The sequence below is a fragment of the Scyliorhinus torazame genome, chromosome 5 (assembly GCF_047496885.1).
Source record: "Scyliorhinus torazame isolate Kashiwa2021f chromosome 5, sScyTor2.1, whole genome shotgun sequence".
NCBI lineage: Eukaryota > Metazoa > Chordata > Chondrichthyes > Carcharhiniformes > Scyliorhinidae > Scyliorhinus > Scyliorhinus torazame.
This window is the reverse complement of record NC_092711.1, coordinates 303,228,419-303,244,216: the sequence shown is the minus strand read 5'-3', so window position 1 is coordinate 303,244,216 and position 15,798 is coordinate 303,228,419. Positions and strand designations below refer to the sequence as shown.

General features: G+C 45.3%; 1 protein-coding gene across 2 annotated transcripts in view; it reads right to left on the bottom strand.

Annotated features, from left to right (window-relative positions):
• The window catches only part of LOC140421268 (A-kinase anchor protein 17B-like), an 80,721-nt gene that overhangs the window by 22,399 nt on the left and 42,524 nt on the right, over positions 1-15,798 (bottom strand). For both annotated transcript variants that reach the window (XM_072505853.1, XM_072505854.1), the window contains exons 2-3: positions 2,482-3,254; positions 1,146-1,291 (exon numbers count right to left, since the gene is read on the bottom strand). In XM_072505853.1, the coding sequence (XP_072361954.1) occupies positions 1,146-1,291; positions 2,482-3,254 (919 nt within the window). The remainder of the gene's footprint in view (positions 1-1,145; positions 1,292-2,481; positions 3,255-15,798) is intronic.

Sequence of the window (15,798 nt, the reverse complement as noted above, 5' to 3'; positions counted from 1 at the left end):
TTTTGCCAACTCCAACGTGATGCCACCACCAAACACAACTTCCCTTCACTCCCTCTTTCAGCATTCCCCAGAGACCATTCCCTCTGACACAATCTAGTCCACTCCTCCACCATACCCAGTACCTCTCCCATCACCCATGGCACCTTCCCATGCAATCGCCGAAGGTGTAACACCTGCCCCTTTACCTCTTCCATGCTTAACATCCCAGGCCCAAAACACTCATTCCAGGTTAAGCAGCGTTTCACTTGCATCGCTTCCAATTTGGTCCACTGCATTCGCTGCTCCCAATGTGGTCTCCACTATATCGGAGAGACAAAACGCAGACTGGGTGATCGCTTTGCTGAGCATCTTCGGTCTGTGCGCATTCAGGACCCTGACCTTCCTGTTGCTTGTCATTTTAACAATAGACACTGCTCCCATGCCCACATGTCTGTTCTTGGCCTGCTGCAATGTTCCAGTGAAGCTCAACGCAAACTGGAGGAACGACATCTCATCTTCTGGTTAGACACGCTACAGCCTTCCGGTCTCAACATCGAATTCAACAACTTCAGATGATTAGCTCTACCCCACCTTGAGCCATTTGATTTCATCCCGTTTCATTTCAACTGTCTCTTACCATCTCTTTCTTTCTGTCTTTCTTAATATATATTTAACCCCCGCCCCATCTTATCCACCTTTCTTTACCCCTTCTCCCCTTTGCTTCGCCCTTCCCCTTACCTCACTTCTCCATCTGTCACAGTTTACCCTCTGATGTTAGTTTCTCTGCAGTTTGGCCTTTCATATCTTTTGTTCTCTCTGTGGACTGCCATTAGCACTCTTTCCCCTTGCTTTCTGTGGCTATTAGCACCCCGTTTCCCTGAGTTTATGTGGCTACGACTCATCTTTCATTCTCACTCCACAGTATAAATATTTCCCACTTTCTCTGCCTGTTAGCTCTGACAAAGAGTCATCGGACTCGAAACGTTCGCTCTTTTCTCTCCCTCCAGATGCTGCCAGACCTGCTGAGATTTTCCAGCATTTTCTCTTTCCCTTTCAAGTTAATTTTATACTTACTCCTCTCTGAGCACTTCACCAGCCTGGGCCCAGTTTTAAAAAAATGATGTTGTTGTTATCAGACATTTGCCAAAAATGGAATTCTGATTTACCGTTCTGCCTCCTTGGCCTGCTCCTCTTCCTTGTCCCTTCGTTTCTGCTCTTCCCGCTGCTTCTCAAGCTCTTGCAGCTTTAACCTTTCCAGGTTCCGCTTTTCGATGGCCGAGTCGCTGAGATGCTTGGTTGTGTCAAAGGTCACCTGGAAGAGAAAGTAGGAGACTGGTCCCTGTACGAGTTACTGCACCTTAAAGCAAACACACGTTAGGGGATAAAGGTTTTGTTCATCGGAAGGGGCACAAAGAAATCAGCCAATTAGCGCAGAGTCAAACTGATCATGGCCCTCGGCAGCCAATATACAGAAAGGTGCAAGAAGGACTAATTAATGAAATTGAAGGAAGCTTGGAACAGTCAATAGGGAATCAAAGCCTAAAAATTTTCTTTTCCCTTGACTAAATATCTTTTTTCACCTCTATATAATCAACCTCCACTGAAGATAGCACTTTTAAGCAGCAGCTCATACTGACAAAAAGACTCGCATTTATAAAGCGTTGACCACAAAACATCTCAAAGTGCTTTACAACCAACAAAGTACTTTTAAAGTGTGGTTGATGGTGTCATTCATCAAAGATGTGTGGGATGCTCCTCCTCAGAAAGCAGCGGAGGATGCACACCATTGAATATACTCAAGGCTGAAATTAAAGCTCTGAAGAGTCATACGGACTCAAAATGTCCACCTCTTATTTCCTCTCTCCACACATGCTGCTGAATCTGCCGGGTATTACCAGCATTTTCTGTTTTTTGATACTCGAGGTAGAGTTGGATAGCTTTTTGATAGGCAAAGAGTAGTGGGGCAGGCAGAAAGGTGGAGTTATGGCCACAGTCTGATCAGCCATGATCTTATCAGGTGGCAGAGCAAGCTCCAGGTGCAGAATGGACCTGCTCCTGTGTCTTAGGATGCTATGCCAGAAATATGCAGACAATTTGCTCAGAACAAGCTCCCACAAACAGCAGTGTGGTAATGACCAGATCTGCGGATTCTTTTTGTGGATTGAGAAATCGTTATTAATCAGCACACCAGGGGTAACATCCCTGCTCTTCTTCAAAATAATGCCATAGGATGTCTTACGCCCAGCAGAGGGGGCACGGTTTAACGCCACATGCAAAAGATGCCACCTCTGACAGTGTAGCATTCCCTCAGTACTGCACTGGAGTGTCAGTCTTGATTCTTGAGCTCAAGTTCTGGAGTGGGACCCGAACCTGAAATCATGTGACTCAAAGAGACGGCTGCTACCAACTGCGGTACCGCTGACACTGGTCATCTAATCTGGATGCTGAGGGAGAATGTAGCCACATCCATATATAAGTAATGCAAGTATTGAAACACTATACCTTTATGTTACATGCCAGTGCCTTTCCATCATCCCCTTTGTGCATCAACTTCATTCCCCGTAAAGACTTCATCGCTTTCACAAAGCCCGCACAATCCAGATATTGGATGTATGCTTCAAAGGTGGGGAGACCGCCAAGACTGAATGTATTGAACTTCTTTCCTGTCATTTCCTCTCTATAGGGATCCAACATGGGAATGTCAACATTTCGAATCTCTCCAAATCGTCCAAATACCTTTTGAAGGATCTCTTCCATTGGCTTCTCCCTATTGAGCTGCTTTGAAGAAAGCCACTTGCAAGGCAGCCCCTCGACATGAATAGTGTCAGGCCTCTCACCGGGTAAGACCTCATTCATGCAGTCAGCAGTCTGAAAGAAGGACTCCCAGTCACACGGGCTTGGAAAGTTGACTTGAGTTACAACGGCCAGAACCTTTGCTGTCTCATTGATACCGTTCACCTTAATGGTTTTGTTGTTAAACTTTTCCCACACGGTTTGAACTTGGTTCTTATTTTCAACTTCTGCTTCAAAGCGAATAAAGTCCATTGTACTTCGTGAGACTTTGAGTGATGTAATCTGATCTGGGTACGCCATTTTCTTCAGAATCTCCATCACTTCCCAGTTTGAAATGAGCCTTGGGGATATCTTGAACTCGGGAAATACCACACTGATTGTCAGCCTTGCAATTGGCTTTAAGTAAAGACACTGGGGAGCAAAGAGTTCCACGGCATCAGAAGTATCAAACAGTCTTGTGGCTGCCATAGCAACATTAAGTTCTGGAGGGGGAAAAAAAAAAAAAGAGTAAAACAATTGTAAGAAATAAAATTACATTCGTAAAGTTTCCTGCACTTAAAATTATCATCACTGCCGAGTAGACATAGTGTCATAACCCATCCAAGGTCTTATTTATTTTCACTGACAGCTACATATATTGTGTGCATTTAGGTAAATGGAGGAGTGAGATAGACATGGACCTTCCACCTTTGTAGCTTGACCTTGAATCTAGTCTACCTAAATATCAAAACCATAACCTCCCCATCTGTTGGTTGTAATGGTCTTCCTGGAAATGAGTTTGGACAGTATCAATTGTACCTTCTTAATCTACAACCACTACTATCTAGAAGGACAAGGGCAGCAGGTCTATGGGAACTCCACCACCTACGGGATTCCTTCCAAGTCGTACACTATCGTCACTCGGAATCATGCCAGCGTTCCTTCACTGTCGTTGGGTCGTAATGCTGAAACTCTCTCCCTCACAGTACAGTGGGTGTACCTACATGTATGGATTGCAGCGGTTCAAGAAGTCAGCTCCCCACGCCATCTCAAAGCAAATAAAGAGGGCAATACATCTGGCCTTGTTTATGACATTCACAAGCCGAGAATTATTGTTTTCTGTTCCCCAGTGGGTAGAAACACACAGCACATTACTTACACCAAACAACAAGTTCATGCTTTGGACAAAAGGAATGGCTGGAGTGAGGAAAGAAAAGTGAAATGCTTATCCCATTGATGCAGCAGTGTGTATGATTCTTGGGTCGAGGAGAAGATTTAGGGGGCAGCGATCATTGTGTCATAAGGTTTAGGTTGGCTATGGAAAAGGACAAAGAACAGTACAAAGTAACAATTAACTGGGGGAAGGCCAACTTCATTGGCGTAAGAACAGATCTGAGCCAAATAAATTGGAATCAAAGGTTGGCAGGAGAAATGGTAGCCAAACAACAGCCTACATTCAAGGAGGAGATGATTTGGGCAAAGTCAAGGTATATTCCCCCGAAAGAAAAGGGTATATACCCCAAAGGGAAAGGCAGCGTTATAAAACCCAGAGTCCACTGGATGACAAAAGTGAAAGAGATTAGGAAGAAGAAAATGTGTGCTTATGACAGATGTCAGGAAGAAAAATACAGATGGAAACCAGGCCGAATATACAATGTCGAGTGGGGAGCTGAAGAAGCAAATGAGAAGCAAAGAGAGAGTGTGAAAAGAGATTGACAGTCAGCATAGAAAGGAATTCCAAAGTCTTCTATCAGCATTGAAATAGTAAAAGGGTAAAAAAAAGAGGAATAGGATCAATTTGAGACGAAAGGGGGATTGATGCATGGAGGCAGGAGACATAGCTGAGATATTAAATGAATACTTTGCATCTGTATTTACTAAGAAAGATGATGCCAGCCAGATAACAGTGAAAGAGGAGATAATTAGGACACTAAAAGGGTTTAAAATTGATATGGAGGTGGTATTGGATAGACTGTCTGTATTAAAGTTGATGAGACACCAGGACCGTATAATATACAGCCAAGGATACTGAGAGAAGTGTAACGGTTCTTCCTCTTTATTCCCTTATTTCCTTTGTTTTGTTGTTATTATTTGAACATGTCGCTTTAAGGCAAGCAGCCTGTATCTTTAACTCAAGCAGAAGAATCTATAAGTTACAGGAGAGGTCACTTGTTGGTTTAAACAGGAGTTGCAGACTTCATAGAATCATAGAATTTACAGTGCAGAAGGAGGCCATTCGGCCCATCGAGTCTGCACCAGCTCTTGGAAAGAGCACCCGACCCAAGGTCCACACCTCACCCTATCCCCATAACCCAGCAACCCCACCCAACACTAAGGCCAATTTTGAACATGAAGGGCAATTTAGCATGGCCAATCCACCTAACCTGCACATCTTTGGACTGTGGGAGGAAACCGGAGCACCCGGAGGAAACCCACGCACACACAGGGAGAATGTGCAGACTCCACACAGACAGTGACCCAAGCCAGGAATCGAACCTGGGACCCTGGAGCTAACCACAATGCTACCGTGCTGCCTTTTCCTGCACCAGTGAGAGAGATGGGGTTGGGACTCAGTTTGATAGATTGGCTTGTGGCCAAATGAATTGGCCCAAAAGGCTGTGCTTTGCCCGGTAATATGTGGTGATTGGATCCTATCCCAATGAGATGCTTTTCAGGTTTCAGTTTTGGCAGCTCCAAGGGAAGTGCCAGAGGACTGGATAAAAGCTAATGTTATTCCACTTTTCAAGAAGGATATTATAGATAAAAAAAGGAAATGACACGTCAGTGGCAGGGAAACTATTGGAGACAATTCTGAAGGAGAGAATTAATTTCCTCTTGATAAGTTTGCAGATGAAACCAAAATTGGTAAGGTGGCTAACAGTGAAGAAGATGGTAGTAGCTTACAGGAAGATATAGATTAGTTGGTCAGATGGGCAGAGCGTGGCAGATGGTTTTAAACCCTGATAATTGTGAGGTGATGCACTTTGGAAGAAGAAACAGGAGAAAGGAGTATGTAATGAATAGCAGGACACAAGTAAGTTCAGAGGAACAGGTGGATGTGGAGTATTTGTTCACAGATCCCTGATGGTGGCAGAGCAGGTGAATAAGGCATACTTGCCTTTATCAGTCGTGGCATAGAATATAAGAGCAAGGCGGTTATGTTGGAGCTTTATGCAAAGAGTAGTGAGGTCGTGGAATGCCCTACCTGCTACATTAGTGAACTCGCCAACATTGAGGGCATTTAAAAGTTTATTGGATAAACATATGGATGATAATGGCATAGTGTCGGTTAGATGGCTTTTGTTTCGGTGCAACATCGTGGGCCGAAGGGCCTGTACTGCGCTGTATCGTTCTATGTTCTATGTTCTAGCTGTACAGAACGTTAGGTCACAGCTGGGGTACTGTGTGCACATCTGGTCACCTCACTATAGGAAGGAGGTGATTGCCCTGGAGACTGTACAGAGGAGATTCACCAGGATGTTGCCTGGGATGGAGCATCTGAGCTATAAGGAGAGACCGGATAGGCTTGGATTGTTTTCTAAAGAGCAGAGAAGGCTGTGGGGGATATGATTGAGGTGTCTAAGATTATGAGGGGTTTGGACAGGGTAAATAGGAAGCAGCTGTTCACCGCGGTTGAGGAGTCAATCACAGAGGGGCATAGTTTCAGGGTGAGGGGCAGGAGATTCCGAAAGGATTTGAGAAAAAGATTTTTCTTTTTTTAAAATAAATTTAGAGTACCCAATTCATTTTTTTTCAATTAAGGGGCAATTTAGCATGGCCAATCCACCTACCCTGCACTTCTTTTGGGTTGTGGGGGCAAAACCCACACAAACATGGGGAGAATGTGCAAACTCTACATGGACAGTGACCCAGAGCCGGGATTGAACCTGGGACCTCGGCGCCTTGAAGCAGCGATGCTAACCACTGCGCCACCGTGCTGCCCAAGATTTTTCACTCACGAGGGTGGTGAGAATCTGGAACGCACGGCCTAGGAAGGTAGTGGAGGCTGAAAACCTCTCAACCTGTAAAGAGTACTTGGGTGAGCAGTTGAAACACCTTCACATTCAAGGATATGGGACAAGTGCTGGTAAGTGGGATTCGCGTGACATCAGGGGTAGTTATTGTTGGTGCAGACTCGATGGGCCGAAGGGCCTTTTCTGTGCTGTACAGCTCTATGACTCTATGAGAAATATCCTGCTCCCCTCTCTTCTCCGGGTTTCTCCAGAAAAGTTGTGTGGGCAGTGTTTCTGATCTGCCAGAGAGGCTCGATGAATCTCTTTACAGGAGGACCATTTTGGGCTATGCAAGCAAAGTCTGGAACCTGCTATATTTCTCCAGAAAGCCTGTGGGTGCCGTATTCCTGAAACCATACATGCCTGAATACAAATAACAAACTGAAAGCAACGTTTGAACAGAAATAAGGTGCCTCTCCAGAAAAGCTGTGAGTAAAACTCCAGAGGACCTGAATGAATAAACCTAAAGAGAAGACCATTACAATCTGTAAACCAAAGACTTTAATCTGCCAGCTTGCTGTGAAGGTGTGCTAAACACCATCATCTGAAACAATGACTCCCTTCCTTTCACTTCTGATTTTTACCCCTTTCCACTCCACTGTGTGTTTCTGTAATGTGTGTGTATATATATGGTGGGGGCACGTTAACCAGTTGTATTTGCTGCATATTGCATTATAGTTCTTGTTATAAATAAACAGTAATCGTGTTTACGTTTACACACCTGATGACTGTAATTATTGGCCAGCCAGGGGCCAAAGACTTTGAGTATTTTTGTAAGAATTATTGGGTAATTCACTTGTGTTGTGATTCGGGGCATGTGGGGCTGGGATTGACCGCGCACTAGACGGATGCCTAATTCGAAAGGGTTAAGCAGAACAATTTTGATGGATGGGTACGAGCATTGGGAGTTGCAACTATCTATGAGGCTCTGAGAGAGGTCACTTTCTTAGAGCAATTTAAGAATTTCCTACCTTCTACAACAAGAACCCATGTTGAAGAGCAGAGGGTAAAAACTGCAAGGCAATTTATGGCCGACGAGTACCAGTTAATCCATAAATTTAAACCTTTATTCCATCACTTCCACATATGAAAAGGATAGGAAATGGGAGAGTGAAAGGAAGGCAGGTAGCTAAGGTAATAAATGGATAGCTGGGAATGATCCGAGATTTCCGCCTTAGACCAGGAAGGAAGGTACTGTGGGCGAAAGTGAGACTCGGAAGCTGAGGTGTTACCACTGTAATAAAGTGGGACACGTGCGTTCAGCGTGTTGGAAGTTGCAAGGAAAGCCCATGGGACTTGTGGGGGTTCATAAGGAGGATTCTAAAAAGGGAACAAAACTAGAGAATACTACAGGGCAGCCTGGAGCTCTAGCTGGACTTAGGAGACCTGAGGTAAACGCTGCTGTAGGAGTAGGTGTGAGGAATGGAATAGATGAGAGATATGCTGGGTTTGTATCTAAGGGGAAGGTCACTCCCTTTTCCTCAACTGATGTAGCCAAACCCATGACTATCTTCAGGGATACAGGTATCACTCAAACTCTCTTACTGGAGAAGGATTTGGTTTTCCCTCCAGAGAGCTCAATGAAAACTGAGGTAGTAGTGAATGAGATTGGTGGGGATTATATCCCTGTTCCATTGAATAAGGTACAATTGGAGTGTGATTTAGTGTCGCATCCATTAGTCATCGGGGTGGTTAAGAAATTCCCAGTGGATGGAGTAGACTTACTGTTGGAGAATGGTTTGGCAGGAGTGAAGGTTGGAGCTCCACCTATGATTACAGAGAGTCTGAGGGAAGTATTACAATTAGCACATGAAATACCAACCGTAGGGCATATGGGAACTAGGAAAACTGGGCATTAAATGACTCAAAGAAAGAAATGTTGACAGACATTATCAAATGGCAGTAGCAGAGAACCGGATTCTGAGAATTCCAAGACCAAACGTGACCATAAGAAAGAGGAGTCCGAATCTAATAGTAATAACAGTGATAAGGAATCAGACAGGAGTTCTGAATTTGATTTTGGTTCTGATTCTGAACTAATGATAAACAGCTGACACTAACTGATCTTGAACAAGTAGCAAGTAATTCTTCCAAAGCTAGGAAAGAAGGCAGCAAATTGGGAGAAGAAAGTGAACTAAACTTTTCTAAATGTAATTTGTGCAGCCTCGTGCAGTCAGCCCATTGCCAATCAATCCGGGTGCAAATATTTCCCAGAGCATGCCTGCTTTGAAGGAAATGTACATGATAGCCCGGCATTAGTTAGTCAGGGCAGGGAGAGCGAGGACTGCGAAGTGACACCAAGCAAACAGCTGGTTAACCCACATCCTTTTAAAAGGTCCACAGTGCCTCTTCAAGGAAAAGGATACAAATCAGCAATCAATTCCTTAAAAACATTATGGGGAAGGTGGGTGGAGAACCACCTAGTGATTCTGCAACCACATTGGTTACCGAAAAACAGAAAGTCTAATAAGGTGCTATTCTCGGATTCTGATAATGATGTGGAAAGTAGTTGCAAGCTTCCACTATTTAAAAGGAACAATGTCTATTCAATTCGACACACCCACCATGGACGCTCCTAGCCACAGTCTTCACCTTGATATATCTGAAAGTAAAGAAGGAAAATAGAAATCGGGAAAGCACAAATTGTATAAGTCTGTATTACTAAATGGAGATAAGAGCTGTGTTTATTTATTAAAAATGAACCAAATATTTGCCTCAGTAATGACAATACTGCTTGTAGTTTGGCTGCAGATGTTCCTCAAAATTTGGACAAACGTTCATTGAACGATCAGAAACCTGACAACGGGAAGCACATTGCCTTTGACTTGGAAGAAGAGATAAAAGAAGTCACTGTTTGAAGGTATCAGATATGCAAAGTAACCTAAGATGCAAACCTATCAGCAGCAGAAGAGGAATGGAGAGAAGATCTAATAAAGATACTGAAAGAATATAGACAGAGTTGCAGGAAAACACTAAGGGGCATTCCAATAACTAGGCACCCCAGGGCAGCATGGTAGCATTGTGGATAGCACAATTGCTTCACAGCTCCAGGGTCCCAGGTTCGATTTCCGGCTTGGGTCACTGTCTGTGCGGAGTCTGCACATTCTCCCCGTGTGTGTGTGGGTTTCCTCCGGGTGCTCCAGCTTCCTCCCACAGTCCAAAGATGGGCAGGTTAGGTGGATTGGCCATGCTAAATTGCCCATAGTGTCCAAAATTGCCCTTCGTCTTGGGTGGGGTTACTGGGTTATGGGGATTAGGTGGGGTTACTGGGTTATGGGGATTAGGTGGAGGTGTGGACCTTGGGTAGGATTCTCTTTCCAAGAGCCGGTGCAGACTTGATGGGCCGAATGGCCTCCTTCTGCACTGTAAATTCTATGTAACTAGTCATAGTAGACATAAGAAACTCTGAACCAATTAAGCCACATTTGTCTCAACTAAGGCCACGGAGACTGGCTCAGTTAGAGACTGAAATATAGTGCATGTTGGATATGGTGTGAAAAGAAACAGAAACATTGTGGTCTGCAGAACACCAAGTAAAGTTAAGGAGATTGAAGGCCATGCTCGTGGGTGAACCGGTGCTGGCCACCCAGACTCATCCAGACCATTAACATGGTCACAGATGCCAGTGACCTGGGGGTAGGGGGAGTACTACTAGGCCTTCAGCACTTTGAAGTATATGTCTGACATGACAATAAACAAAGCTTAGTTTATACCATAATCCGTTTGCGTTTATAGAGAAATTTAAAATCCGGAACGCAAGATTATTCCATTGCCGTTTATTACTACAACAGTTCAATGTTAAAATTGTACACATTCCCGGAAAGGAAAATGCGATTGCGGAGTCTTTGTCACGTGTTTAAGGGCTGACCAGTTACCAATGTAGAGACTGGGAAAGGAATTTGTATAATGGGGAAGGATGGATGGATATGTGTTTGTGATCCAATTATCTCTTATTGCCCCTTTCTTTATTTTTGCCATTATCATTTTTGATCTATGGATGCTTAGTGGGCATGTGTCTTTAAGCCAAGCAGCAGAGAGAAGGAGGAATTTAAGAAGTTGCAACATAGCTTATGGTGCTGCTAGCTTTGGACAGCAAAATGCAGACTTCTCGGCAGCAAGCGATGGGGTTGGATTCAGTTCAATTGATTAGCTGGTGATCAAGGAATTGGCCAAAAGGCAGAATTCTGCCTGGTGGTGATTGGATTCTGCCTGAGTGGGATGATTTCTAGAGACCTAAGGAAAACAGAGTTTAACCGGGTCACAGAGAGAAAAGGACCTGCTTTCTCCCTCTCTCTCTCTCTCCAGAAAGGCTTTGAGTTGATGTAATTTGAACCTACAGAGACCTGAAAACCTCAAATTGAAAGGAAAATGTGAAGAGAAAAAAGGTGCTTAAAGAGACAACCATCTGAATCAAAGTCTCTTTTTTCTTTTACCTATGATTTTCACTCCTCTCCTCCCCTCGGTGTTTGTCTGACGTGTATGTGTGTATATATATGATTGGGGCAAATTAAAATGAGGGTATTGGGGGCGGCATGGTGGTGCAGCCACCTACGGGTCTGAGGATCCGGGTTCAATCCTGGCCCTGGTTCGCTGTCTATGTGGAGTTTGCAAATTCTCCCTGTGTCTGTATGGGTTTCACCCCCACAACCCAAAGATGTGCAGGGTAGATGGATTGGTCACGCTAAATTGCCCCTTAATTGGAAAACAAATAACTGAGTACTCTAAAAAAAATGTTTAAAGAAAAAAAGTGAGGGGCTTAGGAATTAGATAATAGTTAATTGCATTTGCTGCATGTTTCATTACAGTTCTTGTTATAAATAGAAAGTAACAGTGTTTAAATTTACAAACCTGGTGATTGTGATTATTGGGCAGCCAAGGTCCAAAGACTTGAGGTATTTTTCTAAGAATTATTGGTTAATTCAATTGTGTTGCGACTCGGTGGCCAAGTGGAGCTGGATTTGACTGCACACCCACCCAGGGTGTCGTAATAAGGGTAGATGCTGACAGGTTGTTTCCCCTTGTGGTAGAGTCTAGGACCAGAGGGCATAATCTTAGAGTAAGCTGTTGCCCATTTAAAATGGAGATGAGGAGGAATTTCTTCTATCAGAGGGTAGTGAATCTGTGGAGTTCTTTACCACAGAGAGCTGTAGAGGATGGGTCGTTAAGAAATTTCAAGGCTGAGATGAATCAGTAAGGGTATCGGGGCTATGGGGATAAGGCGGGAACGTGGAGTTGAGGACTGTATCTAATCAGTCATGATTCTCATTGAATGGCAGAGCAGACCTGATGGGCCGAATGGCCTACTTCTGCTCCTATGTCTCATGGTTTCCGTCAATGACCTAATGCTTGAAACAAAGTGTCAGAGGAATCTCAGTTAGGAACTGACAGCTCAGCACTTCATGATGTAGTGCACTAAATAACTGCACCATCTGTCTAAATGGGACCGTTAGATACTAATCCAGATATTCAACCTTCTCTCAATTTAATCTCGCTCGTAACAATGCAACACTTTTTTAAAAAAAAGAAACAAGTATATAAATAACTCATTAAGGAATTCAGGACAAAGTTTAGAATGTGAAACTTGCTACCAAATGGAGTTGTCGAGGCAAATAGCAGAAAAGAATTCATGGCAAAGCTAGAAAAGAACAGGAGAGGGAGAGGAATCGAGGGATACATTTGATAGCATTCAATGAAAAAGGTGAGAGGGGGCTCAAATGGAGCTCAAACACCAACATAGGAATGGTGGACGGAACACCGTGTTTCAGTTCTGTACATTCTATGTAATAAGGAGCCTACAATTCTCATTGCAATGCAAGTTTATCTACAAAAACATTAAACCGCTCAACGTCTGTTAACATACAAAAGAATATTGCAGGCTATTTTAGAATTTTTCTCTGAGCAGAACTAAGTTAGTGCAAGTCTTATTGGTCAGGAGTCCCAGGTATGATACACAAGCTCTACTAACTTCGCTGTTCTCTGTCGGCGCAGCAGTCAAGTCTCTGTCATTGGCCTGATGGACTAACAACACAAAAGAAATAACAGCCAAGATTGTTATTTTGAAATGTTATCTAGCCCCCCGCCCCCCCCAATGCAGATATTCACGCTGACGGATCTTCCGGACCCGCCGATGATGCACCCCGCCATTGGTTTCCTGGCAGCAAGAGGTGCATTCAACGGGAAACCCAATTGACAACGACGGGAGAAGACCCAGGCGCTAGGCACACGGGTAGCGCAGAAAATCCCACCCTTAATGTTTCAGGTCTGCAAACTTTCATCAGAACTGTGAAAATTTAGAAACAGAAAATATAACCGTGAATGATCCTCTATCTCAATGCCATACTCCTGTGTCCTCCCCATACCTCGACAGCTTTAGAGTCTAGAAATCTATCCATTTCCTTCTTAAATATATACAGTGACTTGGCCGTCGGAGCCTTCTGTGGTAGTGAATTCAACAGGTTCACCACCCTCAGTGAATAAATTTCTCCTCATCTCAATCCTAAATGGCCTCCTACCAGTATCCTGAGACCTTGGCTGCTGGTTCCAGAACTCCCAGCCAGAGGAAACAACATCTCTGTATCCAGTTTGTCCAGCCCTGTCAGAATGTTATACGTTTAAATTAGATCCCCTCTCATTCTTCTAAACTCCAGTGAATACAGGCCTCACTGACCCAATTGCTCCTCTCTCGACAAACCTGCCATCGCAGGAATTAATTTGGTGCACCTTCACTGCACTCCCTCTATGGTAAGTATATTCCTTTTTAAGCAAGGAGACCAAAACTGCACACAATACTCCAGGTGTGGTCTCACCAAGGCCATGTACCTGGTGTAAGCCATCCTTGCTCCTGTACTCCATTCCTCTAGCAACAAAAGTCAACATACCATTTGCCTTCTTAACTGCTTGCAGCACAGCATGATTGCTTTCAGTGACTTGGGGTACAAGAACACCCAGCTCCCTGTGCACATCAACATTTCCCAATCTATCAGCATTTAAATAATACTCTGCCATTTTGTTTTTCATACCAAAGTGGATAACTTCACAATTATCCACATTAATAAAAGAGAACTGGGCGGGATTCTCTCCCACACGGCGGAGCGTGGGGTCCCGGCGCCAAGGAGTGGCGTGAACTACTCCGGCCGCACCTTCAGGGCCTAGGCCGGCGGCAGAGTGGTTTGCGCCGCGCCTTCCAGCGTGGAAGGGGCTTGGCGCCACGCCAACTGGCGCCAAAGGGCCTCCGCCGGCCGGCGCGAGTTGGCGCATGCGCGGCAGCACCAGCGTGTGCTGGCGTCATCCCAGCGCATGCGCAGCGGGGGACCTTCTCCGCGCCGGCCATGCCGGAGGACCACAGCAGCCGGCGCGGAGGAATAGAGTGCCCCCACGGCACAGGCCCGCCCGCGGATCGGTGGGCCCCGATCGCGGGCCAGGCCACCGTGGGGGCACCTCCCGGGGCCAGATGCCCCCGCGCCCCCCCAGAGGCCACCCTCACAGCCAGGTCCCGCCGGTAAGTACCTACTCTAATTTATGCCGGCGGGACCGGCCGAAAACGGGCGGCCACTCGGCCCATCGCGGGCAGGAGAATCGCCGGGGGGGGGGGCGCTGCCAGCGGCCGCCGACTGGTGCGGCGCAATTCCCGCCCCCGCCAAATCCCCGGTGCCGGAGAATTCGGCAGCTGGCGGGGGCGGGATTCACGCCACCCCCCGGCGATTCTCCGACCCGGCGGGGGGGTCGGAGAATCCCGCCCAATATCTTTATTAGTGTCACTAATAGGCTTACATTACACTTCAATGAAGTTACTGTGAAAATCCCCTAATCGCCACAATACGCCTGTTCGGATACACTGAGGGAGAATTCAGAATGTCCAATTCATCGAACAAACACGTCTTTCGGGACTTGTGGGAGGAAACCGGAGCACCCAGAGGAAACTCACGCAGACACGGGGAGAACGTGCAGACTCCGCACAGTTAGAGAAAGAGAAAGAGAAAATCGCTTATTGTCACAAGTAGGCTTCAATGAAGTTACTGTGAAAAGCCCCTAGTCGCCACATTCTGGCGCCTGTTTGGGGAGGCTGTTACGGGAATTGAACCGTGCTGCTGGCCTGCCTTTGTCTGCTTTCAAAGCCAGCGATTTAGCCCTGTGTGATTCGGGAATCAAACCCGAATCCCTGGTGCTGTGAAGTCACAGAGCTAACCACTGTGCTAATGTGCCGCCCACAATTGCACCTGCCATGTATTTGCCCGCTCACTACACCTGTCTAAATCATCTTGAAGCCTCTTAACATCCTCCTCACAACTCTCATTCCCACCAATTTTCACGTCTTCAGCAAACTTGGAAACATTACATCCATATCATTGATGTATATTATGAATAACTGGGGCCCCAAGCACAGATCTCTACGGGATCCCACTAGTCACTGCCTGTCACTCCAGAAAAGACCCATTTTTATTACTTCCTGTTTCCTGTCTGCAAACTAATTCTCAATTCATGCCAATTATCCCCAATCCCATGTGCTTTAATTTTGCACACTAACCTCTTATGTGGTACTTTATCAAAAACTTTGTGAAATATACCACATTTACTGGTTCCGTCTTAACAATTCTGCTGGTCATATCCTCAAAAACTCCAGTAGGTTTGTAAACATGATTGTTCCTTTCATAAATCACTGTTATTTTTTCTTTTTTTTTACAATTTAAAGTGGCCATTCTTTTTTTCCAATTAAGGGCAATTTGACGTGGCCAATCCACCTAGCCTGCACGTCTTTGGGTTGTGGGGGTGAGACCCAAGCAGACATGGGGAGAATGTGCAAACTCCACATGGACAGTGACCCAAGGCCAGGATCGAACCCTGGTCCTTAGCGCCATGAGGCAGCAATGCGCCACTGTGTCACCCATTCATAAATCATTGTTGAGTTTGTCGGATTCCGTTGACATTTTCTAACTGCCCTGTTATCTCATCCTTTATAATAGTCCCTAGCATTTTCCCTACTACTGATGTGAGGCTAACCAGTCTGTAATTTCCTGTGTTCTCCCTCCCTCCTTTT